Source organism: Alnus glutinosa, chromosome 2 (assembly GCF_958979055.1).
Source record: "Alnus glutinosa chromosome 2, dhAlnGlut1.1, whole genome shotgun sequence".
NCBI lineage: Eukaryota > Viridiplantae > Streptophyta > Magnoliopsida > Fagales > Betulaceae > Alnus > Alnus glutinosa.
The window spans coordinates 20,665,069-20,690,579 of NC_084887.1; the positions used below are offsets into that span (position 1 = coordinate 20,665,069).

The 25,511-nt window shown below is 38.5% G+C and overlaps 1 protein-coding gene across 2 annotated transcripts in view; it reads right to left on the reverse strand.

The window, feature by feature from the left end:
- Positions 1-25,176, reverse strand: part of LOC133861622 (3beta-hydroxysteroid-dehydrogenase/decarboxylase) — a 29,759-nt gene extending 4,583 nt beyond the window's left edge. The window contains exons 1-8 of one of the 2 annotated variants that reach the window (XM_062297411.1): positions 24,839-25,175; positions 24,647-24,736; positions 24,389-24,522; positions 23,969-24,139; positions 14,342-14,467; positions 12,435-12,514; positions 2,639-2,837; positions 1,932-2,037 (exon numbers count right to left, since the gene is read on the reverse strand). In XM_062297411.1, coding sequence (XP_062153395.1) covers positions 1,932-2,037; positions 2,639-2,837; positions 12,435-12,514; positions 14,342-14,467; positions 23,969-24,139; positions 24,389-24,522; positions 24,647-24,736; positions 24,839-25,070 — 1,138 coding nt within the window. In that variant the 5' untranslated portion in view covers positions 25,071-25,175. Of the gene's footprint in view, positions 1-1,931; positions 2,038-2,638; positions 2,838-12,434; positions 12,515-14,341; positions 14,468-23,968; positions 24,140-24,388; positions 24,523-24,646; positions 24,737-24,838 lie in introns of both variants that reach the window. The other variant, XM_062297412.1, reaches the window with a different exon arrangement.
- Positions 25,177-25,511: the final 335 nt, after the last annotated feature.

Consider the following 25,511-nt stretch of genomic DNA (forward strand, 5'->3'; position numbering starts at 1 on the left):
CGAAGTTGTGCAAATAAGAAAGAAGAACAATAATAGTGTAATTACGGACAAAATATGGAATTAAATAAAGATCAAGATACAATCCAAAAAGGTTCCTATATTTGTTTTTTCTTTATAAGTAATAAAATTTTATTAAAAAAATGTAAGACACTCCTAAGTACACAGGAAGTACACACAAGAGCAGGCGAAGCAACCCACAAAAAGAAAGAAACCCAACAAACCCTCAAAAACCAAAAGCCTTTAAACCCGAACCCTCAAGAAGCACACCCTTCTACAACACGTGAGCCTTACCTTTCCTCTGCCGAGAGAATGCACTTGCATCACCATAACTATCTTTTACCTATACTTGTTAAACATACGGTATTAAATGAAGATGGAGAGAAGATTAAGTTGGTCAAAGATTTGTACTCTGATATCGTCAAGTGGTTTGGGGGTTAGAAATTTGTTTTTGTTGAATCGAACTCTTTTGGGGAAGTAATTATGGCATTATGCCATAGAGAAAGAGGCTTTGTGGAGATCAGTTGTGTAAGTTAAATACAACAACATATGGGGAGGGTGGGTGTTCTAATGCGGTTATTGGGTCTTTCGAGGTTAGCGTGTGGAAAAATATTATGAGGGGGTGGGGAGAATTCTCCTAGATTTATTAAATTTGAGGTGGGTGATGATTCTAAGATCATATTTTGGCATGAAGTGTGTGGTGGGGATCAGACTTTGAAGGCAGTCTTCCCAAAGAAGTTTAGTGTATCTCGCTTTAAGGAGAGGCTTCGGTGTCCCTATTGTACCAACTGTCCTCTCCTTTAGAATGATGTATTTTGCTTTTATAAATAGTAACATAAGGTGAAGGCCAAAATATACTCTCTTTTGCAAATGCCTATATTTTACAATTAGAAAGGAGAATAATAAACCATCATACAATGTCAATTGTCAACAATCTTCCCATGTTGCATTTTGAATACAACAAAATATGTTTATACCACCAATCCTTGTATAAAGTAATACCTCTGTCCACTTGAAAGGAGGAAGCACTTAGGTTTAGCTCATGGAAGGGGAAGGCCGTATCCTACCACTACCACTTGTGCGTACAAACATACATTGTCATATGCATATGAGTGTTGCGTGTCTATATGTTGGAAACAAATTTTATACTCTTTCTTATCAACTCAATTGCAACCTCCTTAAACTCGGCCTGTCCATCTTGCAGCCTTCAGATCCCCTAATTTAAGGTCATTAGTTATGTCATCTTGAGATGAAAAAAAAAATACTTAATAGAGGTTCGGTTGGACAAAAGTATTAACATCTAAGCTTGTGCAATTGGATTGAATATAATACCCTTTTGATCTTTTTAGTACCCCATACAACGTATATGACAATACCGTGGGGGGAGGTGGTATTACGGTAATGGGGATAACATGTGTTCCTTGTCATATGCCCAAACACTGTGATTACCTGAGATCACCAGCGATGGTCTCAAAATTGCCACCAACTCAAGCTTGCTGCCAACATCCAAACATTGCTTACTTAAGCTTGACAGTGAAAAACCACCAATAAGTTTTCTTTTTTCAATATCATCTTTTCCCCACCGATCACTCAAGCTTCCAGCCAACCATCAAAAAGAAAACATACCAATTATTATTTTTATTCAATCCAATCCAGGTGTATCCCAAGAACATGATTGGACAATATAATCCAATCCAAAACAACCCTCTATATACAGCGTGCCAATCAGGGCCTGTCAGCCTTAACTAAATAGACACCTAATCAGTATAGTAGTTGGCTAGGGCAGTGCAAGAGGCATCCATCATTTGATTTGTACAAGGCCCTGGATGATTGCATTCTACAACATACTGTAAGAAAACACCCAAGAGTATAACATAGGGAAATGTAACACAGCCAGATATATAAAATAATGACATTAAATTGACGATTCATACCCCTTCCCCTTCCAAGATATATGGAAGCTTTAGAAGGCCCTTCTCTTTTGGGTAGTCGTTCAGCCCTCAAGTGCGAGTATGACTCAATTGTCCTCTTTAGACCCTCCTGCAGAAAGATAAAATCTAATGTTAAAAGAATGCTACCTATACAAGAATTTGCACTTAGATTATACGGGTGAATAGACCTTTATTAATGCGATTGATAACTGCCCATCAACCAATACTATCCAGTTCAAAGCCACATTATGTACATAAGACCCAGAGCACAAAATTAAACCTAAAATAGTCTAAACATAGAGGGGAAGAATCCTTATGGGCATTTAAATTTGCATCAACCATCCGAAATAAATCATTTAGAGGGTTGAGACCAGAAAGATTAGAAGGGCCCACATTTCATAGGGCAAATCCTTGAAGTTGAGTTTACAGGTAAACCACAGGGCCATAAAACTCATGGGAATGCAGCAGAACATGATATAAACTAAACAGATTTGGTGAATCCTTATACAAATCATCAAATACAAATAATTAAACTAGATTTAAAACAATCAAGAAAATAATTCCCTACCGAAGACACCTAACTGATTTAAAACAATCAAGAAAATATTTTCATATGGTGAATCCTTATATATGCTACTTTTCTGCTTCTTTTTTCCGTTTTTATTTTTTGGGAGCAACTTATTTATCTTTGTCATGAAAAATGATAGAACCTGAAGTGATACGATGGGTGTGTAGCCAAGTAGATCCTTTGCTTTCGAACAATTGAAAGATCTGCTGCAAGTGAGGAGTCTTATTCTTGAAGGTGTCAACTGTGGAACCTTCATCCCATATGGACCTAACAGCCTATATGTACAATCCACCAAATGTGCAATTGGCATCATTACAAAGGCAGGGATCTTTATTCTTGGCCTGCAAACCACATTGGTTCAGATAAACAATTACGTAACTATATTTTATTCCCTAGTTCTTGGGAAAAAAAAAACGGACTACACCATAAAGAAATTGCAGGTTATTCATTTAAAAGAGGCTACATGCCATACAGCAAAACCCAATAACTGATCGACCAGTGCCCAGCCTATAAAAAAGGCTAACAAGCAATCCTCTAGAAACAGGTTGATCAAGTACAAGAATTTAGTTAGCAAGCACTGTAAAATTGTGCCAAAGGCCCATTGCATCATATTGGGAGCATCCATGACTAACACAAAGAGAAAGGGTGAGAGAGGGTCCCCTTGGCGAAGGCCCCGAGAACTTCCAAAGAAGCCATGTAGGCTACCAATGATCAGGATGGAAAAGCAAGCCGTGGAAATACAAGCAGAAATCCGCTTCCTCCATTTAGTACCAAACCCACTACACCTCAAGAGATAAGAGAGGAAATCCAATTGACATGGTCATAAGCCTTTTCCAGGTCTACTTTGCACAAAACACCAGGAATTCCTGAACTCGTCTTGCTGTCCAAGCACTCGTTGGGCTATAAGTACCGAGTCTAGAATTTGCCTCCTCCCAATAAATGCATTCTGGCTGTTTGAAATAAGCGCACCCAACACTTGTTTCAACCTACTAGCAAGAACTTTTGCCAAGATCTTATAAACACTCCCCACCGAACTGATAGGTTGAAGTCCCTTACCTCTAGCTGTCCAATCTTCTTAAGGATGAGAGCAATAAGATTAGCCTCTTCTCAAACCTCTAATGCTAATGGAAGTTATGAAAGACACTCGTAAGATTAGCTTTCACTTTAGACCAACAACAATGAAAAAAAAAAAAAAAGCAATAGTGAAGCCGTCAGGGCCCGGCGCATTGTCTTTATCCTTACTAAGCAAAGCTTGACGAACCTCCTCTGAATCGGTCTCTCCAACCAAACCATTTCTGTAGAATCTAAACAAAGAAACTGCAAACCATCTAATTTGAGATGTCAAGGAGCTGTTTCGATAAAGAGATTCTTGTAGTACTAAGTGATTGTATCTTTGATCACCTCTTGCTAGGAAGTAACACTACCTTCAATACAACGATTGCAGATAAAGTTGTTTCTTCTATGAGAATTGGCAAGACGATGGAAAAAACCGGTGTTGTGATCCCCTTCTTTTTGTGAAGTCGCCTTTGATTTCTGTCTCCAACTGATTTCTTACATAAGAGCCACTTTCTCCAAGTCAATTTTTTCACCTTTTCACTCACTCTCTCCTCATCTGCCAACTCTCTTTCATCTTCTAAACCATCAAGAAATGAGATCTCCTCCAGCAAAGCTTTCTTCCTCACCTCTACATTTCAAAAAACCTCCTTGTTCCAATGATTCAAATCAAATTCAGCTGCTTTAATTTGTTAGCTAGAACATAACAGGGAGTGCCGAAGAACAGATATGAATCCCACCACTGTTTGACTAACTCTACAAAACCTTCTACTTTTACCTTCATGTTCTCAAATTTAAATGAGCCTGAACCTCTAGTCATACCTCCACAATCAAGCAATAATGGAAAATTATATAATAAAGGACGAGGAAGTCAGCACTGAATCAAGTCTGAAAAATGCTCTTCCCAAAGAGAGGCTAAGAATCTATCAATCCTGGACATAAAAAAAAGGGGGAGGACCAAGTAAAGAACCTCTAGTCAATGGTAAATCCATCAACCCTTGTTCTGAAATGAACTATGAGAATACCCACATAGGTTGAATGGGACATACTACATTAGGCATCCAACTTTTCAAAAAATTGGTGGTGCTAAGTCTTTTCCCTGCATCGTTAAGATCTCTAACATTCCAGCTAAAGATTTTTCCTAGTGGGGTGGAAGCCTTGCCACAAATCCAAGGACGGGTTTTGGACAGGTTTCTACTATAGTCGTAGTACACTGAGCTTGATAAGTTGATGAGTTCTCTTACCCCTTTCACCCTGCTCCCTGAAACTTTTTTGAGAGGTCTCGGAGACATGGAGTGCTCTTTGCGTCTGGATTCAATAGCAGAAAATATATTCGAAGCCTCCTGCTTAGGACCTTCATAAGAAATTCCCAGGAATTTTGTAGTCTATACATGGGTCATTTAACCCATTATGAAGGCACCACCTTACTCGTCTGGGGTTTTGAGGGAATACCCTCTATGCTGTCATGAGAAGACCTAGACACTGATATGATCGACGCAGGAGGAGCAAAGATGTTTCCCCTAGGCATGTTGCTTCCTTCCCTGCGGGAGATGTGTACAGGGTCTTCCTGAACAGCTGGAAGACACAAACTCGATGGTTCATTGGAATCCTCTCTAGAACAGGAAGGAAGACTGGTATCGACATCCAAGAGACAATCCGACACAGTTTGAGAAGTCTGGGAGGATTTGTGGCTAAGTGAGCGAGACTTTAAAACCTTTATCAAATCAACTAATTGGGAGGTGGATTCGATTACCTCGTTCTTTTATCTTTTGTATTATCTCACATTGGAATGAGGCGGTGAGGATGAGATTTGTTAGATACCTTCCAAAAGGCAGGTTTTGAGGTCAAATCATTTTACAATGCACGGATTCACCCCAATGGCTCTCCCTTTCCATGGAAAAGCATTTGAAGGAATACGTCTCCTTCGAGGGTGGCATTCTTTGTATGGAGGGTAGCTTTAGGGAAGATTCTCATTATGAATAATTTGAGAAAGAGGCATATCATAGTGGTGAATTGTTGTTGTATGTGTAAGAAAAGCAAAAAAAAATCATTAATCATCTTTTTCTCCATTGCAAAGTAGCGAGAGACTTCTGGGAATCGATCTTCCATCTATTCGAAATAGAGTAAGTCATGCCTCAATGGGTAGTGGAGTTGTTGGCTTGTTGGAGAGAACAGTTTGGAAGACATTACAATATAGAAGTTTGGAAGACAATTCCACTATACATAATGTGGTATATTTGGAGAGAACGCAATGCGCGAACTCCAAAGACTGTGAGAGGACGGTGACAAACTTTTTTTTAATAAGAAGACGGTGACAAACTTAAAAGTCATTATGTTCAAATCTTTTTATGTTTGGATGGCTGCTTACAACTATTTTGTTTTTCTAATTTTTTTGGAATTTCTTGATGTGTACTGTTTCATAATTGAGTGTTTCTCATGTATACTTCTTGAGTACTTGGATTGCACCCCACTGTGCTTCTTTATGAGATTCAATTACTTATTGGATTGGAAGATGATTGTTCACCCATATAGGAGGCTTGGGAGTGAGAGAGCTTGTGTACCTTAATTATGCCTTGCTAGGGAAGTTGTTGTGACATTATGAAGAGGAAAGGGATCATCTTTGGAGATGCATTGGATTAAATGCAATGAAGATAGGATTCAATGGACAACTTACGGAAAAGCATCAGAATTGTTGGGACTTGTTTCCAAACTTCAATAAAGTTCGTATCAGACTTCAATTGCTGGCACGATGTATGAATTAGGGAAGCCGCACTAGAAACCTCTTCCAAATTAAATTTGTTGCTTGTAGCATTTGATAAGGATACATCTGTTGCTTCTAATATGGAAATGTTGGGACTCTTCATTGTATATCCTTGGTTTTGTAAGAGCAATACATGACTAGAAGCTAGAATCTGCAGCTTCCTTGTTTTTTCTCTTTACTTGTATTCAGCTCAAGTTGCAGTAAGTGATGATAGAATGTGCAGGCAGCCAACTAAGAATGGTAAATTTGAAGTTTGCTTTTACCATGAGGCTTTGCAGGGCACTACTAGATATCATGTTTCTTGGAACAATATTTGATGTGCTGCCGCAAACAGTTACTTTTTTGTTTAGCCAACTGTCTCATGAAAGATTTTAACATTAGAACATCTAGGTAAGGTGTACTTTTGGTCCCTGAAATATATATGAATTTCCAATTTGGCTCTTAGAATTAGGTTCCAATTTTCTCCCTCAATAACTAAACTTTTAGCAATTCCATCATTCCGCCCATGGGAGTTGATTGACAGAAGTTGATGGAAATTGCTGAAATGTCATCTTTTTTTTTTTATGAATAATAATAATTTTATTAAAAAAAAAAAAAAAAAAAATCCCCGTACATGAAGAGTATACAAGACAATCAAGAAAACCAAAGAACTAGCTGCTATTACAATTCTTTGAAGGAAAGTTAGTAACATGAACAATGGCCCAATCCAAGAGAGATCTCAGGAAGGAGGATTTAAGAATAAGCACATTCATCTTAATATCCTCAAAGAGCCAACGTATCATTTCTCTCCACATGTTCCACATTAAGAGGGCGAAAATAACTTTCCAGATAGCTTAGCTAGGATGTCCAATCCCAAGAAATTTCCAACAATGGAAAAGCTGAAGAACATTACCAGATGTGACCCGAGAGACGCCAAAGCTATTAAGAACTAAGTGCCCGATGTCAACGGTAAACTTGTAATGAAGGAGAAGATGATTAATAGTTTCCTCATCCTTCTTACAAAGGCAACACTGGTTAATCAGCTCAAACCTCCGCCTTCTAAAATTGTTTGCTATAAGGATTCTACCCAAAGTTGTAGCCCATATGAAGAAAGCAATGTGCAGAAGGGTCTTCACCTTCCAAATGCCTTCTTATGGGAATGAACTAAGCTCTTCTCTGCAAGGGGAAGTTAACATGGTAAAGTAGCTCTTCACTACAAAACCTTGGCGGATCAAAGGAGCCACACCATGCTATCCGAATCTCCTGGAGGTGGGTTCATAGAGTATAAAAGAGTGAGAAAAGAATCCAGAGATTCAATTTCCCAATCACTAACATCTTGAATGAAGTTAAGATTCCAAAGGGTGTGGGGACTGAAGCAATCCATGTACTCTGATACCAAATCCTCCTTGTTACGAGCTAAGGAAAAGAATTCAGGGAAAGAGCACTTTAGAGCACTATCACCACACCAAATATCATGCTAGAAACTGATGCAAAGGCCATCCCCCACCTTATAGGAAACAAAATTGGAAAAAGCTCCCCAATTTTGCCTAATATACCTCCAGAGACTCACCCTATAAGGAGCTCGCACTTCCTCTGAGCACCACCCCCTTCGGATCCCGTACTTCAAAGCAATCATATGCCTTCATAAATAATCTTGTTCATTCCCGAACCTCCATAGCCATTTACCGAGCAGGGCTTTATTAAACAGAATAAGGTTTTTGATACCTAATCCCCCTCTCGCAATTGGGGAACAAACAGTCTTCCAGTTTACCAAATGTAGCTTGTGGTCTCTGCTTCAACTGTCCCACAGAAAGTCGCTCTGAAAACGCTCAAGCCTTCAAGCTACGCCAACTGGTAGAGGGAAGAGAGATAAAAAATAAGTGGGAATACTAGAAAGAGTACTCTTGATGAGAGTAAGACATCCTCCCTTGGAAAAGTAAATCTTCTTCTAACTCGCTAGCCTATTTTCCATTTTCTCAACCACCCCATCTCAAATGGCTTTAGATTTGAAGAGAGCACCAAGAGGAAGACCTAAGTAACGTAACGGAAAAAAAATAGATATTACAACCGAGAGTATTCGCTAGCTCCTCAATGTGCGGGACCTCCCCCACTGCGACTAACTCGAATTTTTAAAGATTAACCTTTAAACCCGAAATGGCCTCGAAGCACAATAGAATGTGGTCCAAATTATGGATTTGATCTGCGTCAACATCACAGATAATAAGAGTATCATCTGCAAGAAAAAGATGTGAAATTTCCATGGGGAAATTATTGAGATTGTCAACTCGAAAGCCCGAAAGAAAGCCCCCATCCATTGTTCTAGAAAGCATCCTAATGAAACATTCATGACTAAAACAAAGAGAAGAGAAGAGAGGGGGTGCCCTTGGTGAAGACCCCGTGAACTACCAAAAAAGCCATGCGGGCTGCCGTTGATCAGGATCGAGAAGCGAGCCGTAGAAATACAAATCACAATCCACTTCCTCCATTTAGGGCCAAGTCATGTGCACCTCAAAATATAGTAAAGGAAGTCCTAATTAACATGATCAAAAGCCTTTTCCATATCAAGTTTGCATAAAACCCTAGGAATTCCTTATCTCAATCTGCTATCCAGACATTGATCGGTTATAAGAACTGAATCTAGAATCTGATGCCCCCCAATGAAAGCATTCTGGCTGTTGGAGATAAGAGCTCCTACTATTGGCCGCAATCTCCTCGCAAGAACTTTTATCAGGATCTTGTAGACGCTCCCTATCAAGATGATAGGTTTGAAGTCCCTAGTCTCCAATCGACCAAGCTTCTTCAGAATAAGGGTAATGAAAGTAGCGTTAAGACTCTTCATAAACCTCTCATGCTCATGAAAATTATGAAATAATTTCATGAGATCGGCCGGCCTTCACAATAGACCAACAGGAACGAAAAAAAAAAAAAAAAAAAAAAGCAATGGTGAAGCCATCTGGACCCGGCACTTTGTGTACCTCCATACTCAACATGGCTTGAAAAATCTCCTCTTGAAACGGTCTTTCCAGCCAAACCGCTTCGGAGGAATCTAAACAAGGGAACGCTAAACCATCTAAAGAGGGACGTCAATGGGCTAATTCGGTGAGGAGATTCAAGTAATATTGAGTGATAGAATCTTTAATCAACTCTATCTTGGAAGTGACATTGCCATCGATGCATAGGCCAAAGATAAAATTGTGTCTTCTATTAAAATTAGCAAGACGATGAAAGAACCCTCTGTTGTGGTCTCTGTTAAGGATACAATAGTAAACTCACGCCACACACCCGGATCCTACTCAGCAGCTGCCACTACAGTTGACAAACCCTACAGTACAGCCTCAACATCACTCGATGACAGCAAACAAGCCCTAGTACAATCAGCCGTGATTCAAGGGGATCTTCCTAAACAAGAACAGATTCTAATTTCCTCACCATATCAAACCTATAGCTAGCTATCACTCATTATTCTCTCATTCCTTTCCTATTGTATACACAACGGCTATATTGCCACCTTTACTTTCCTAGGATAGAATATTACTTACCTTAGTTAGTTTATGACATTATACCATGCCATATACACGCACACTGTAAATCCCTATAAATAGTGTATCAATACTAAACCTAAGTATCAAGCGTCTAAAGCTTTTTACCCTACTTTTGTATTTAACTTACAGTCTCCTTCTTTAAGCCAAGTAGCCCTAAATTTCTGCCTCCAACTGATTTCTTGCATAAGGGTCACTTCTACCAAATCATATTTAGCCTTTTCCTTCCTATCTCTCTCATCTGTTGCCAACTCTTGCTCCTCTTCTAAATCATCAAGATTTTGAATCTCTTCCAACAAAGCCTTTTTTCCGAACTTCTTCATCTTTTTTCACTGGCACATGCCATATCAAAATCTAAGAAGAATATTTTGCTTTTTTTTTTAATAAACAAAACAATAAGTCATCCACTCCCTCCCTACCTACTGCAAACAAATTCCAACACCAACACTTTGAAATGCTAATAATCACTTAAACACGGAAATACATAAGCCTTAGAAAAATCCCAAAATATCTACAAATTAAATTCCCTCCATTAAAATCACTTACCAAAAAAAAATCCCTCCACCAAAATCAGAGAAAACTGAAGCAAACCTTGAGATCTGAATAGAAATCACTTTGGCAATGCCCTTGCCATGCCTCCTTTGCTCATAAAAAATTATCAAGATATCTATAATTATGGGCTTCAACTGGCAGCAGTGGGTGAAGCAATTTCTTATATTTCCCCACAAAATCCAAGGGTAGATTCTATGCTTATGTTCTCAAGAGTTCTGCAATGCATAACCAAATCCAACACCGTATGCCAGTGCACCATCTCAAATCCCAACCCAAAAGCCACCAAGAGTCAACATGCCCATGCAGTCAAACCAAAGTTTGTTGATAGATCTAAGGCAGGTACTTTGAATTCTTTGGATTTTGAGGCAGGGTCTTAGTAATTACTTTGTATGTGATGTTGGATATACTCAATATGTAGTGTTTCTATGGTAGAAGTGAAATGGAAAGTTCCTTTCTTTGTGCTGATGGTGAACTTGATATAGCTTGAATAGATAAAAGAGTTGGAGGAGGAGGAGGAGGGGGAGCGAGTTTCAGTTTTCAATGGTAGAGTTTTCGTACCAACAAACTCAGTGGTACCAAGCTCGCAGGAGAGTAATAATGGGACAGTAATTGGGGCCACTGTACTTAAAAAAGGTTAAGGAAGTGGTGATTTGAACTTGGTACTGGTGGTTGTGATGCTGGAGTTTGGGCTGGCAGGTGGAAGAGGAGAGAGAGAGAGAGAGAGAGAGAGAGAGAGAGAGAGAGAGAGAGAGAGAGAGAGAGAGAGAGATCTTCTTACTTAAGAAAGGATAAAAATTAAAAGATATATAGTTTTTCTTAATTGTTGATGCGCAACATACCATGTGGACCTTCCACATGCCAAGTAAAAAAAACAAAGATATGGCAACAACTTACCTCAATTTCTGTCAATGCTGGTTTACAGAAGGACAAAACTGCTGAAAATAAAACTATTGAGGGACAAATTTAAAGTTGTTTATATTCTAGGAATCAAATTTGGTATTTCATATTCAAGGACTGAAAAAATAGTTTAGCCGAATAATTTTATGTGAATAAAGATAATCATGGATAAGTGCCACGTGTAAAAATAGCAGCAAAACAGTTGACCATTTGCTACTGCATGGTTCAATAGTATGGGCACTTTGTTCGTTGGCATTTACCGCATTCATGGTCCAAGGGATGATGCTAGGATAGTAGTGGAGTTGCTTATGAACTGGAAAGGAGATTTCAAAATAGTATTGAGTCTTGGAATGCCATTCGCTTTTCCTTGTATGGTGTCTCATAGGAAGGCAATAATCGAACCCTGTTGGTGCCGCATGTCCATCGCAACAGCTACCAACAAATATGCTTTAGACAGCATGACATTTTCAGCAGAAGAAAATGCCAATGGACTACAGGAGCAAGCACAATATTTAAGATAAGAGACCACAGTAGAAACTACTTTTTTCTTTACGTAAACAGGACATATCAAGAATATATGCATGATCTCTGAGCTATTAGCTATTAACAACACATTTTGATTGGTGTTAGTGAGAGAACATAGGATGAGCTTGAGTCCTTTTTCTTTTGTATTCTTTTTCTTTAGACAGCCACATTTATTTCTCCCTTGGTGCTTAGTTATCATGATTTTCTTGTTCTTTTTTCTCCTTCTAGTTATCTAGCTGTTTTCTCTTGTATATTTACTATAGACCTAGAGGCGCCTTACGCTTTTTATGATAGTTCGATTACTTATAAAAAAATAAATAAATAAATAACATACTTGTGATGGATAGAAAAGAAAAAGTTAACTGCTAAGCCCTCGTAAGAACGTTAGAGTCCAACTTCATATATTGATGGATAGAAAAAGAGAAAACAAACATAATGACATAATAATTTGGAGATTAGATGAGAAGACAATATAATTTGAAGAATCAAAATTGCCAGATGTAACATAACTAACTAAGAAATGGCAAAGTGGACCCTAAATAAGACAAAGATCAAAGAGGAAGAAGGATAAAACCAACAAACTAACAGCTGGTTACATCTGCTCAAAATGAAAGTACAAGAAAAAGAAATACCTTTCATAGCCAAGACCTTCGAGAATAAGTGAGATAAACTCCCAAAACTTTACGGGTTCCATATTGGTAACAAAATATGCCTGTGAAACCAACCTCCATTTAGCAAAGAAAGCCAAAACCAACTTATGATATCCTAGTTTGACATGTCCTTAATTATATTATATCCTTCTGTTTGTTTTTCTTAGGAGACACGCCAATTAATCTCAAAACATGAATTTGCAATTTCTAAAGAAAAATCTATGAAACAGAATATTAAATTGATTTTTTTAAAAGCAATAACCAATGTCATTAAAAGCATAAGGCGTCCCTCAGTACACTGGGAGTATACAAAAGGAATTGCATAACTAGAAAGAGAAAAACGAACTAAAAATCATTAAAACTAATCGACAAAGGGGACACATATCAACACAATTTTTGATAGTTATAACCCAAAGGTCTTCAAATTTCTTCTGAATAAACATGTTTGAACCTATCCAGTATAAATTTTCTTTGCAGGTCCATAAATTAAAAAGGTTGCTCATTTCATCACCTACACTAAATGAATTAAAGCTCCAAAGAACATGCCACCTGGACTTTGGCACAAAAGAGTGAAAAGAGATTTAGATTGGTCTTAAGTTCATATAAATTTCCAGTTGACAAGTAAAGTTGCCAACAGTTCCTTCCCCCTTTCCTCCAAAAAAAAGAAAAGGCCCTAACTTTTCATTGTAGGTGGACACTTCGCATACCATGCAAGAGCCAACTGCAACAACCTTTGTTCAACCCAAAGGTGCCTTGAGATTAAGACGATGCATTGTGATGCAAAATGCCTACCTGGATCAAGAATAGGTACCAGGAAGCTTTGAAGTGCCTGTCACAACACAGAAAGCCTCCAAGGTGCTGCCCCACCCACAATCAGGTTTGGGCATCCCGGCTTTCTGGCTGCACTCTATTCTCCCGAAAACAAGTATATGCCCCAAAAATTAATGAGGTAAAGTCCATTTAGGCCAAAATCCCACACAAACACTACTGACTCCTCCTAGTTTCTAACTCAGGTGTAACATCTCAATCCCATATTAGGAAAATGAGTAGCCCACATAGGGAGGGTGGTTTATAAAAATACGCATGGGTGGTAAGTCCAATATCGGTTCCTTACTAGGTAAGATTGGGCTTTGTAAGTGATCCTAGGAAAACTCCAAATGACTCATCATTTTAAAGTGATTGCACAAATATGGCTAGCATTTTTCTTAATTCGTTCTTAAAATGGTATCAGTACAACCTAATAACATCATGTGGTACTGGTTCATGTTGGGGTGTTTGGGTTTCCCCCTGTTTTTGGGTTTTATGGGTGTTTTTCTTTCTTTTTTCCTATTTTGGTGCCTTTTTTGTATGATTGGGGGCACCTTTACGCTTTTTATAAATTTTTCTGCTTACCTATCAAAAATAATTTCCCAAGTCGTTACATCAGGTCACTCCATTCTCCACTCAAGTTAATGATTCTATACCATCAACCATATCAACTAACATATCTCCACCCAAAGCCTACCACCAAACTTCATTGTTATTCAAACATTAGCAATGGAAATTGCCATATCTCGCTCCTGCTTCTAAGTGTCACTGATCAAGCCCTTACATAGAAGATGACAAGAATGTACTCACGCATGCAATAAATTGGATAAAAGCCAAACTGAATCTAGTAGTGCATGATCAAACCAAGAAGAAAATAAGTGCAACCCGTCAACAAAAGAAAAATGCATCTCAAACTTTACCCCGACTGTAACTTTGTTTTTCCAAATTTTCCCCATATGACTATTGGACGTGAGAGATGGAGGAAGCTGTAGAAAAATCAATCAACTGAACTCTCTCTCTAATATGTGTCTATGTGTGCGTTTCTCATTCAAATACTAATCCAATGGCAATAACAAAGGTACCTGCCCTGCAGCTTTTTCTGCAACCGTCCCTTCTGATGCAAGAGCTCGCTCCGCACATACATGGGCATGTGCCACATTTTCAACATAAGTGAAGTCATAAATGTTGTTTCCATCACCAATAATGAACTGACCATTTGAAAAAGGAATAAAAATCAATAGGTTTATATTGAAGAAAGTCTGTACCACTAACACTGTTAAGAAAAACCAAACACTGTTAAGAAAAACCAATAAAAATCTATCTAACAACCAAACACTGTTAAGAAAAACCAATAAAAATCTATCTATATATATATATATATATATATACTAAGAATAGAGAACAAGAGATACGTTATCATATAATTATGATCAATATTTTTAAGTACTCAAAACTTGTGCTAAATCATTTAGCAAGCACTTCTACATGCCACTCACTCCTCACAAACTATGACAGATTATTCAAGATAAAGTGTGACACAAATGACTTGTGATGAGATATACTAGGTTCATGAAGGCAATGACACTCAAGACGGATGAGTAGGCGTCTGATTTTGCCTAACCACATGACCATACCTATATGTCTGCAATATACCAAGAGAGCAAAATAGTCAAGGATTACACAGCTAGGATAACTCTTCCATTTAAACTGACATTATGGATGTTTTTGCAGAATTTCACACTCGAGGCAAGTTTGAGAAGAGCTTTAATGCTACTTCCGTCTCTCTGATTCCAAAGAAGACTGGTGCCATGGATGTGACAGATTTTTGCCCTATTAGTTTGGTAGGGGGCATTTACAAGATTATTTCCAAGGTCCTCGCGCACAGGTTTAAATCAGTTTTGGGCAAGATTATCTCCAACACTCAGAATGCGTTTATAGGTGGTCGACAAATCTTGGATTCAGTGCTTATTTCCAATGAATGTGTGGATAGTCAAATTCGATCAGGAGACCCTGGGCTGCTATGTAAGTTGGATCTGGAGAAGGCTTATGATCATGTGAATTGGGATTTCTTGCTATATTTGTTGCACCGTTGTGGTTTTTGGGAAAAATGGAGGACTTGGATTCGGTTTTGTATTTCTACGGTGAGATTTTTTGTTCTTGTGAATGGAACCCCGTCGGGTTTCTTTAACAGCTCTCGGGGTTTGCGGCAAGGAGATCCTCTTTCTCCTTTTTTGTTTGTGGTGGTTATGGAGGCTTTGAGCCGGATGCTGAGTGCTGCATTGGATCAAGGCAACTTGACTGGGTTTTCAGTGGGATCTAGGGAGCCTGAGGCCTTAGTTGTGAACCATTTAATGTTTGTTGATGACACATTGACTTTTTGTGGGGCGCAGGAAAAAACAAATTCGCCATCTGAGATGTATCTTCCTTTGCTTTGAGGCAGCTTCGAGTTTAAGGATTAACTTAGGAAAATCAGAAATTGCTCATATTGGTGCGGTAGAGGATGTCGAAGGATTGGCTCACTTACTTGGATGTCGGGTCGCTTTTTTGCCTATGACATACTTGGGTTTGCCATTGGGTGCTTCTTACAAGTCCGTGTCTATTTGGAATGGTGTTATTGAGAAAATGGAAATGAGATTGGTTGGATGGAAGCATATGTATTTGTCAAAGGGTGGGCGGCTGACTCTTCTTAAAAGTAAGCTTTCCAACCTTCCTACTTATCTCGTCATTGTTTCCTATTCCAGTGAGGGTGGCTAATCGTCTTGATAATATTCGAAAGGCTTTTCTTTGGGGCGGCATTGGGAATGAGGTCAAATTTCATTTAGTAAAATGGAATAGGATTTGTACTCCATTGCACTCAGGTGGGTTGGGAATTCACAATTTCATCCAGTTTAATCGAGCACTTCTGGGAAAATGGTTGTGGAGATATGGTAGGGAGAGAGAGGCTTTATGGCGATTGTGATTGACGCAAAATTTGAGAGCCTCAAGGGTGGTTGGTGTTCGAAAGAGGTGTCAGGTTCCTTTCGAGTGGGTGTGTGGAAACATATTAGGAAGGGGTGGGAGAAGTTTCGCAATTCAGTTCGTTTTGAGGTGAGGAATGGAACACATATTAGTTTTTGGCATGATTGGTGGTGTGGGGTTAGATCCTTGAAGCAATGCTTTCCAGCTCTTTTTAGTATAGTGAGGAACAAAGATGCGATGGTGGAGGATAATTTGGTTGTTCATAATGGTGTTATTCAGTGGAATATTCTTTTTACGCAACAAATCCAGGATTGGGAGATGATATGGTCCTTTCTTTCTTCGATCGACTGTACTCCATTTCGGCTCGACATGGAGAGGGTGACAGGTTAGTGTGGAATCCCTCTAAAAAAGGTTTATTTGAGGTGAGATCCTTCTATGAAGAGCTTATTAGGAAAGATGACCCATCTTTTCCATCTTTTCCCTGGAAGAATATATGGCATGTTAAGGCTCCAACAAGGGTGGCTTTCTTCGTATGGTCAACAGCTTTGGGCAAAATATTGACGCATGATAACTTGCATAAGAGGAATGTTATAGTGATTGAGTGGTGTTGTTTGTGTAAGAAGAGTGGGGAGTCTATTGATCATTTGTTGCTTCACTGCGAAATCGTCCGGGATCGTTGAAGCTACATTCTTATTTTATTTGGGGTAGAGTGGGTTATGCCACGAACGGTGTTGGAGTTGTTGAATAGTTGGGGGCGGCAATTGGGTATGGTCGTGCTAAAAAAGCTTGGCGGTTAGCTTCTTTGTGCTTATTGTGGTGTATTTGGAAGGAGCGGAATGCACGGCTATTTGAAGATCTAGAGACATCTATGGTGAAGCTAAGGAAGCGGTTGCTCAATACGTTATATATTTAGATAGCGTCCCATCATAGCTTGAATGTTTTTACTTATGTAGACTTTTTAAAATTATTCTTTGTTCGTCCCTTTTAGGGGTTCTCTTGTATACTTCCCGTGTATAAGGGTTGCACCCCTCTGCGCTTATTTTTATAAATTGCAATTACTTATCAAAAAAAAAAATAGGGGAGTACCCTAGCTCAACATGACTATCAATTTGCTCATGTTCAAAAAAATTGTTGCGAAAACGGGGGACCTAATTTAGAATGAAGTCCCAAGCACAAGAGAGAGCGGAGGAAAAGAAAGCGTCAAGGAGAATTCGCTCAAAAAAATTAATTGTTTCTTTTTAAAAAAAAATTGGGTCACCAAATATAAAGACCCAAATATCATATGTACCACAATTGGAGTTTCACATTTCAAAAGATAGTTCCCAAGAGATAGGTTAAGCTTTTCTTCTTTTCTTTTTTTCCCTCTCTCTTTCTTATCTTATTTTTTTCCAATGTTTGGGCTATACAGCAAGTAGCACTCCTCTTCCTTAAGCCCTATCCTAAATGTGGTTGGGATTTAATCTCATCTCTCTAGTACAACATCAAGAGACTTTACCAATTAGAGTCATTAGACTAGCTAAAATCCACCATCAAATGAGTTGAGCATCCAATAGTCACATTAGCAATCAATCATGTGGTATAATTGGAAAGAGGAGTGCACAAAACTTAAGGAACTGAATTACCCATGTTGAAGTTGAAACTTCTATTCTTGTGTCCTATGTACGATTGGGTGGCAGCTACTAGTTGTTTCCCCAGGAGTTGATTGATCTTTTGAATCATTTCACAATTTGATTCGAATTGCTTGAGCAAGACAAGATGAGAGTTGTAGGTTTCCTTTTTTTTTTCACTTTTTTTCTTTTTTGGTTTCATTGGCTAGGCTACACAATAGGAGTACCTTCCTACTACTACCCTAAACCTCCCCATTCCTCCGCTATAATTCATGTCAAACCCTGATACTGAATCCAAATAACGATTCTCCAATGAATACAGTATGGGAGCACATATCGTAATAAAAGAAATTAAACACCTGAATTACAACAAAGAAGTGCAGATGAAGAAGAGCTGCATAAGGATGAGTTTACACCCACGGTCATGCAACAAAAGTGATGCAGGAGCATCTAAGCCCAAAGCAAAGAAGGCCCCCTAGTCTATTTTATCCAGTCCATTAGCTATTTCAAGACCAGTCTTTTATTATTATGTTATGTTTTATGTTATTATATTTTAGTATTATAAAAAAGTCATGCGACTTTTAATGAAGTTGGATGGTTAAGATTTATTTCTTCTAAGATAGATGCAGGGCTAGGATTCTAGGGTTACTAAAATTTAATATAAAAAACCTCTTATGATTCATTGTAGGGGGCTTTTATTCTCTAATATATGAAATTTCAGATCTGAGATCTTGGACTCTTTGAGCCTAGAATTTTTTTTTATATACAAGTAATAGAAATTTTATAAAAAGTGTAAGGCGTCCCTAAGTACACAGGCTTCAGAACATAGAAATTGATCTTTTATTGTTCCAACTTCAATCTTATCTTCTTTCTCTTTGCTATAGCCTTGATTGTTGCTGGAATTTCTTCTTAAACCCTTTGTAAGCGTCAATTTGCTTGAAAGGTGGCATCTTTGTCTGGTTCATTCCAGATCTACTTTAGATCTAAGTTCTTCTCACCGCATCAAGTGGTATTGGAGCAACAAATCCTAGATAGAAGCCACAAAATTCAGATTTGAGACAAAAGTTGCAACTTTAAGGGATAAATGCAAAATTAGTTCATGTGGTTAGCCTAAATTCCAAATCGCTCACTACGGTATAAAAAATAATTCAGAGGTCCTGAAGGTAAGCTAAAATAACAATTTAGTCCCTGCAGTCAAATTTCGTCAAAACACTTAATGGATTATGTTAGCTTACAACGTAAGCACCAATAGAATGATGACATGTGTCACTCTTAATAAAAACAATATATTAATACAATAAATATATAAATATATAAAACATAAAATTAATTTTTTTAAAGAAGAAAAAAAAAAGGAAGGGGGTGACTAGGGGTGCCCCGGCAGCCATCCCCTTTCTTTTTCATTTTTATTTTTTAAATTTAATTTTTTAATTTTGTAAGTTTTCTATATTTATATTAAAAAAAAAAAAAAAAAAAAAAAAAAAAAAAACGAGTGGCACATGTCATCATTCTATTAGTGATAACATGGCACACTAATGAAATCCATCAAGTTTTTAACGAAATTTGACTACAGGGACTAAATTGTTATTTTGGTCTACCCTAAGGACCTCTGAATTATTTTTTATAATGTAGAGAGCAATTTATAATTTAGGCCAACCACAGAGACTGATTTTGCATTTATCCCAAAGTTGCAACTTTAAGCTATGGTTGGTCATGGTAAAGGTCGAGGGGCTAGAGGAAATCAAGGCTAGCAAACAGAGATGGCTGAGATGAGGGGTATGATTGAAGATTTGTCGCTAGCTGTACAAGCTCTTCAGTGAAGGCAACTAGTGGGAGCCCGTATGGAGATATTGGAAGGAGAACGCAAGCCCTTGGACATACCAGAAGGCAGAAGGAGGTCTTGAGGATGAGAGTGATGATATAGAAGATGAAAACCCTTTTCACGATGTCAGGCCCGTAGAACAAGCAGCACGAGGCGGACTAGAGGATCGGTTGGTGCATGCACTTGACTTAAATGGTGAAGAAATCAAAATAGAGGTTGTTGATTTTATTTGGCAAGATGCATGCAAAGGATTATTTAGATTGGGAAGCTAGTTTGGAGACTTACTTTGAGTGGAAGCCCATAAGTGAAGACAAAAAGGTGCTGTTTGTGAGGCTTGAATTGAAGGATACTGCGCTTCAAAGGTGGAAGAGAATTGAAGAGCAACATGCTCAACAAGGCAAGCCAAAAATTAACACATGGGAGCACACGAAAGTGAAGTTGCGGAAGCGAATGTATCTGTCTAAGGGCGGCAGAGTTACCCTTATAAAGAGTACTTTATCTAACCTACCCTCGTACTTCCTTTCTTTGTTCCCCATTCCATCCAGTGTTGCCAGTCGTATAGAGAAGTTGCATCGAGATTTTTTGTGGGGAGGTATAGGTGAAGAATTCAAATATCACCTGGTTAGCTGGTCCACAGTTTGTTCCCCTATTTCAGAAGGTGGTTTGGGCATCAGGAATTTGAGGATTTTCAATCAGGTTTTGTTAGGGAAGTGGTTGTGGCGTTTTGCGCATGAGAGAGAGGCTCTGTGGAGATCAGTTGTGGATGCAAAGTATGGTTCTACGTGGGTTGGTTGGTGTTCCTTAGACCCCCATGGGTCTCACGGGGTGGGGCTATGGAAGAACATTAGGAAGGGGTGGAGCTTGTTTAATAGCCATACTAGATTTTTTTTGAGCAATGGATCCAGGATCAGATTCTAGGATGATGTGTGGTGCGGAGAGATGCCCCTCAAAGAAGCTTTCCCAGGTTTGTATGACATAGCTTGCGACAAGAATTCGTTCATGGCAGCTCATTTGATTCTGGAGAGCGGATCTTTTCAGTGGGATGTCAGATTTATTCGAGCGGCACACGATTGGGAGGTGGACGTCTTGACTTCTTTCTTTACCTTATTGTATTCCATCGGTCTTGATCGTGATGGGGAAGATAAGATTTGGTGGTCTCCTCGTAAAGGTAAGTTTGATGTTAGATCTTTCTATAAGGCTCTTGCCTTTAAGGAGACAAGTCATTTCCCCTGGAAAAGTATTTGGCGTACCAAGGTTCCTTTGAAAGTGGCCTTTTTCGCTTGGGCGGCAACATTAGGGAAAATCCTTATTTTGGACAATCTTAGAAAGAGGCGGATCATTGTGATTGATAAATGTTGTATGTGCAAAAAGAATGGGGAGTCTATGGATCATCTTCTTCTTCATTGTGATGCCGCTTGTGTTCTTTGGAATGCTATTTTTAGCCGCTTCAGCCTTTCTTGGGTTATGCCTCGTCGGGTGGTTGATCTTTTCGCTTGCTAGTGGACAGGTGGTCGCACACGAAGTGTGGTTGTGAGGAAGATGGTTCCTTGTTGCCTTATATAGTGCTTGTGGAGGGAACGCAACGATAGACAGTTCGAGGACAAAGAAAGAACCATTGAGGAGCTCATTTCTTTTTTCTTTTATTCTTTGTACTATTGGACGGCTCATTCCTTGCCCCCTTAGTGATTAGTTTTAATGATTTTCTTGTATTGTTTTCTTCTTCTTCTTCTTAGTGGCCGTTCTTGTATACTACCTGTGTACTTGATCGCTTTTTGTGTTTTAATGAATTTTCTCTTACTTATCAAAAAAAAAAAAATTGTCGACTGATTATGCAATGGAATTGTATGAAATATTCCACTGATTGAAACAACGAGGGATGTCTGTGGAAGAAAACACGTCAGATTTCGACAACCTCTCTATTCGAGTTGGTTTAAATGAGACTAACAAGCAAATGACATCTCGTTATCTTGCTGGCCTGAACCAATTCATTAGAGATGAATCGGGAGAGGTTCATTTATTTAATCTTGAAGATGCTCGACAATATGCCTTAATGGTAGAAAATCAGGTGTTGCGTTACAAAGCAAGGAGACCTTTGTCTAGCAAAGTTGAGGGTGCAAAACAAAGGGGTTCAACAATTTTTCGGAATGTTTGTAGTGACCAAACAGCTCAAAAGATTGGTCGAGATACTAGTATAATAAATAAACCTGACAGCGGGTAGAAATACTGCCAATATTGACAAAAGTGAAAACGGCAAGTAGTAAGATATGGTGCACAGAGTAATTCTGGTCCAGTATCTACCAATGCTGGTTCTGGATCACAAGTGCAATGTTTTGCGTGTGGAGAGAGGGGACACTTCAGATGGTTTTCCACAGCAGTGGGTGAACCTAGTAGAACTTGAAGAGGAAGAGGAAGTTCTATTAGGAGACGACTTATGATGTCTCTAATGATACGGAAGAGGATGTTGATATTTACCCAGTAGAAGGAGAGTCTTTGGTGGTACGACGAGTAATGACAACGCCAAGCACGGAGGAGGAAGATTTGAGGTGGCATAATATCTTTCAAATACGAGTTCTTTGTGGTAGGAAGGTATGTAACGTTGTTCTCGATAGGGGTAGCTGTGAGAACATTATTTCCAAAGAGGTAGTCGAAAAGTTGAAATTGCCTATTGAAAAGCATCCTCATCCCTAAAAAATTATGTGGCTTCAAAAAGGTAACAAAGTTCTGGTCACATCTTGTTGTTTAGTCAATCTTTCCTTGGGTGACAATGTTGACAATGAGTCTGTGTGTGATATTGTGCCTATGGATGCATGCCACATTCTATAGGGTAGACCATGATTATATGACAATGACATGATCCATCGCACTAGAGCCAACACTTATTCATTCCAAAGGGGTAACAAAAACTATACCTTGCATCCTCTTAGGGAAGTAGACACTAGTTCCTCTAAACACAATAAGGTTAATGGCTTCTTGACTACTGCAAAGTTTGAAGCTGAGAGTCAAGATAAGGGAGTTACGTATGCATTGGTTTGCAAGGTTGGGAAGAACGTTCCAGCCTTTAAGCTTGATGAAATTCGATTAATTAGAAACAAAAAAAAAAAAAAAAAAGTCGAGGTTTTCTCATCGTAGCAAAGTTTTTTTTCCAACCCAGAGGGACTAATGCAGGAGCATCTAAGCCCAAAGCAAAGAAGGCCCCCTAGTCTATTTTATCCAGTCCATTAGCTATTTCAAGACTAGTCTTTTATTATTTATTCTTTATGTTATTATGTTTTAGTATTTTAAAAAGGTCATGTGACTAGCATGTGACTTTTAGTGAAGTTGGATGGTTAAGATTTATTTGCTCTATGATAGATGAAGGGTAAGGATTCTAGGATTACTAAAAACTAATATAAATAACCTCTTTTGAGTCATTGTAGGGGCCTTTTATTCTCTATCATATGAAATTTCATATCTGAGTTCTTGACTTCTTGGAGCCTAGAAATTGATCTTATATTGTTCCAACTTCAGTGTTATCTTCTTCTCTTTGATATAGCCTTGATTATTGCTTGAACTTCTTCTTAAACCCTTTGTATGAGTCAATTTTCTTGAAACGTGGCATTTTTGGCTGGTTCATTTCAAATCTACTTTAGATCTAAGTTCTCCTCACCACGTCAAAAAGTTCTTTTTTTTTTTTTTGATAAGTAATTGTAATTATATAAATATAAAAAGCGCAGAGGGGCGCAACCCTTATACACGGGAAGTATACAAGAGAACCCCTAAAAAAAAGTTCTTGGAAGAGAAGAATTGACAAGTGAACTTATTGTAATGGTTCATAGTCATGAACTTTATATTTCATTCTCTAGAAAAGTTTTTGAATTACAAGCCAGTAGAAGCCACTAGTCCATATTCATATAGAGAAACTTAACAAAAGATGCTAAGCACTATGAACATCATACCAATATGTAATTGGCAGTTGGCCCCTATAAAGTGGAACAGGAATTAAAATTTTATGGTCGCACAGATTAATTCTAGGATCAAATGTTTTATGTTATGGACTTTAGCCATTTAAAAAACAAAAAACAAAAACAAAAAGGCACTTATTTTTCTCAGGCATCCAAACCAATTGGTTGATCCTAGGCCAATAAGATTTAGATCATGGAGCACAACTGTTAGATATCTCATCCTTCAAAAGTACAATGTGCACATGTATGGCATTCATGTATCCAATAATGGATGTGGATGACTGAACCATAGCCGAAGTATGGAATTTGTATATCTAATGCACAACTATAAACTGAAAAGGAGGAAAATTCAAAATTAAGCAGAACAATGAACATACTTGCCTTAGATTTCCCCGCCCTTGCAGCAGAAACTAAAGATGGAACCAACAACTTATCGCCAGGGCCAAAAATGCTGCTAGGACGTATGCAGCATGTTAAGAGTCCATTAGTCCCATTCGATTTGATGACCAATGCCTCTCCTTCAGCTTTAGTTGACGAGTATGAATCTATGTGCTGAAACAGGTGAAGACAATATGGGCATTGATTAAACATTCTAAGCAAAGATATTGTTCAAAATAAAAATAAATTTAACTTGCTTTATATCACTCCACGCCAAAGAAAAGAAGAAAGAAGAATGTGATATGATGCATAAAAAATAGACAGCAGCTGTGTCGCAATCACGTTATAACTGGCGGTAAGCAGCAATAACAACAAACTTGACTCTCGAGCAATAATAAAGTTGAGACTTAGTGAATTCAGTACCTTAGCCGAGTACGCCAATGATTCATCCCCGTTGAAAATCCCATGAACCCCATCAAAGACCACACTAGGAGAGCTAGTATAAATCAATCTCTTTACCTTTAGCTGAATACAAGCATCAATAACATTCTTTGTCCCTGCAGACCATAGTTGACTCATAACATAAAACAAGCAAGTCCGACCAGCAAACAAAGATTTACAAGTCTGAAAGCACATCAAAAGCAACAAAGCCAAACACCCATCACGCAAACCACGCTGTACCTTCCACATTTACCGAATGATGTAGCTGATAATTGTTAATAGACGAATTTGGCGCAGCCATGTGGAACACAGCCTCAGCTCCTTCACATGCTGTTTAAAATTAAAAATAAAAAATAAAAAGTCTTTAAAAGCTTTTACAAATTTTCAGCTGGGCATTTTATCAAGCAGTTGAAGTAGAATGATAGTTGAGACCTTTCACTACTTGGTCTTTGTTTCGGAGATCGGTGGGAACATATACTGCGCGGCCAGAGCGCAAGGCTTGGCCGAGGGTTCCCTTCTCCTCGACCGGTTCAAGGTCAATGGTGGGGCCCAAGTCAGCAATGCGGACGGAGAACATATCGTGTGTGAGAAGCATTTCCACCAAATGCCGCGCAGCAAACCCTCTCCCTCCCGTCACCACACACCACCTCTCCTCACCTGCCATTGTTGTTGTTTTTTGGTGAGTGATTTTGGTCTTTGGTCTCTCTCTACCGCTCTGTAACAGATGGGATCACAGAAAGGTGACGAATGACAATAAAGGAAACAGTCGAAAGAGTGAGAGAAACGGAGCGCACCATGGGTTAAGCATGTAGTGCTTACCCACATCTGGCCCGGTCCGAGCTTGGGCCCAAATTTGGCAGATGAGGCCCAGTAGAGGGCGGTGGCAAATCACAGCAGGTTTGAAATTGCGTTAAAAAATATATATCGCTCGTTTGAGTATACAATTTTTTGAAAAATTATGAATATCAAAAAAATTTATTTTTTAAAATTATGTTCAAATGGTTTATAAAAATTTGAGATAAAATTAAAAAAAGTTGGATAAAATATGAGTAAAATTTGATATTTGAAAAATTGTCGTCTATAAGAATAGAGTAATGCTACACAC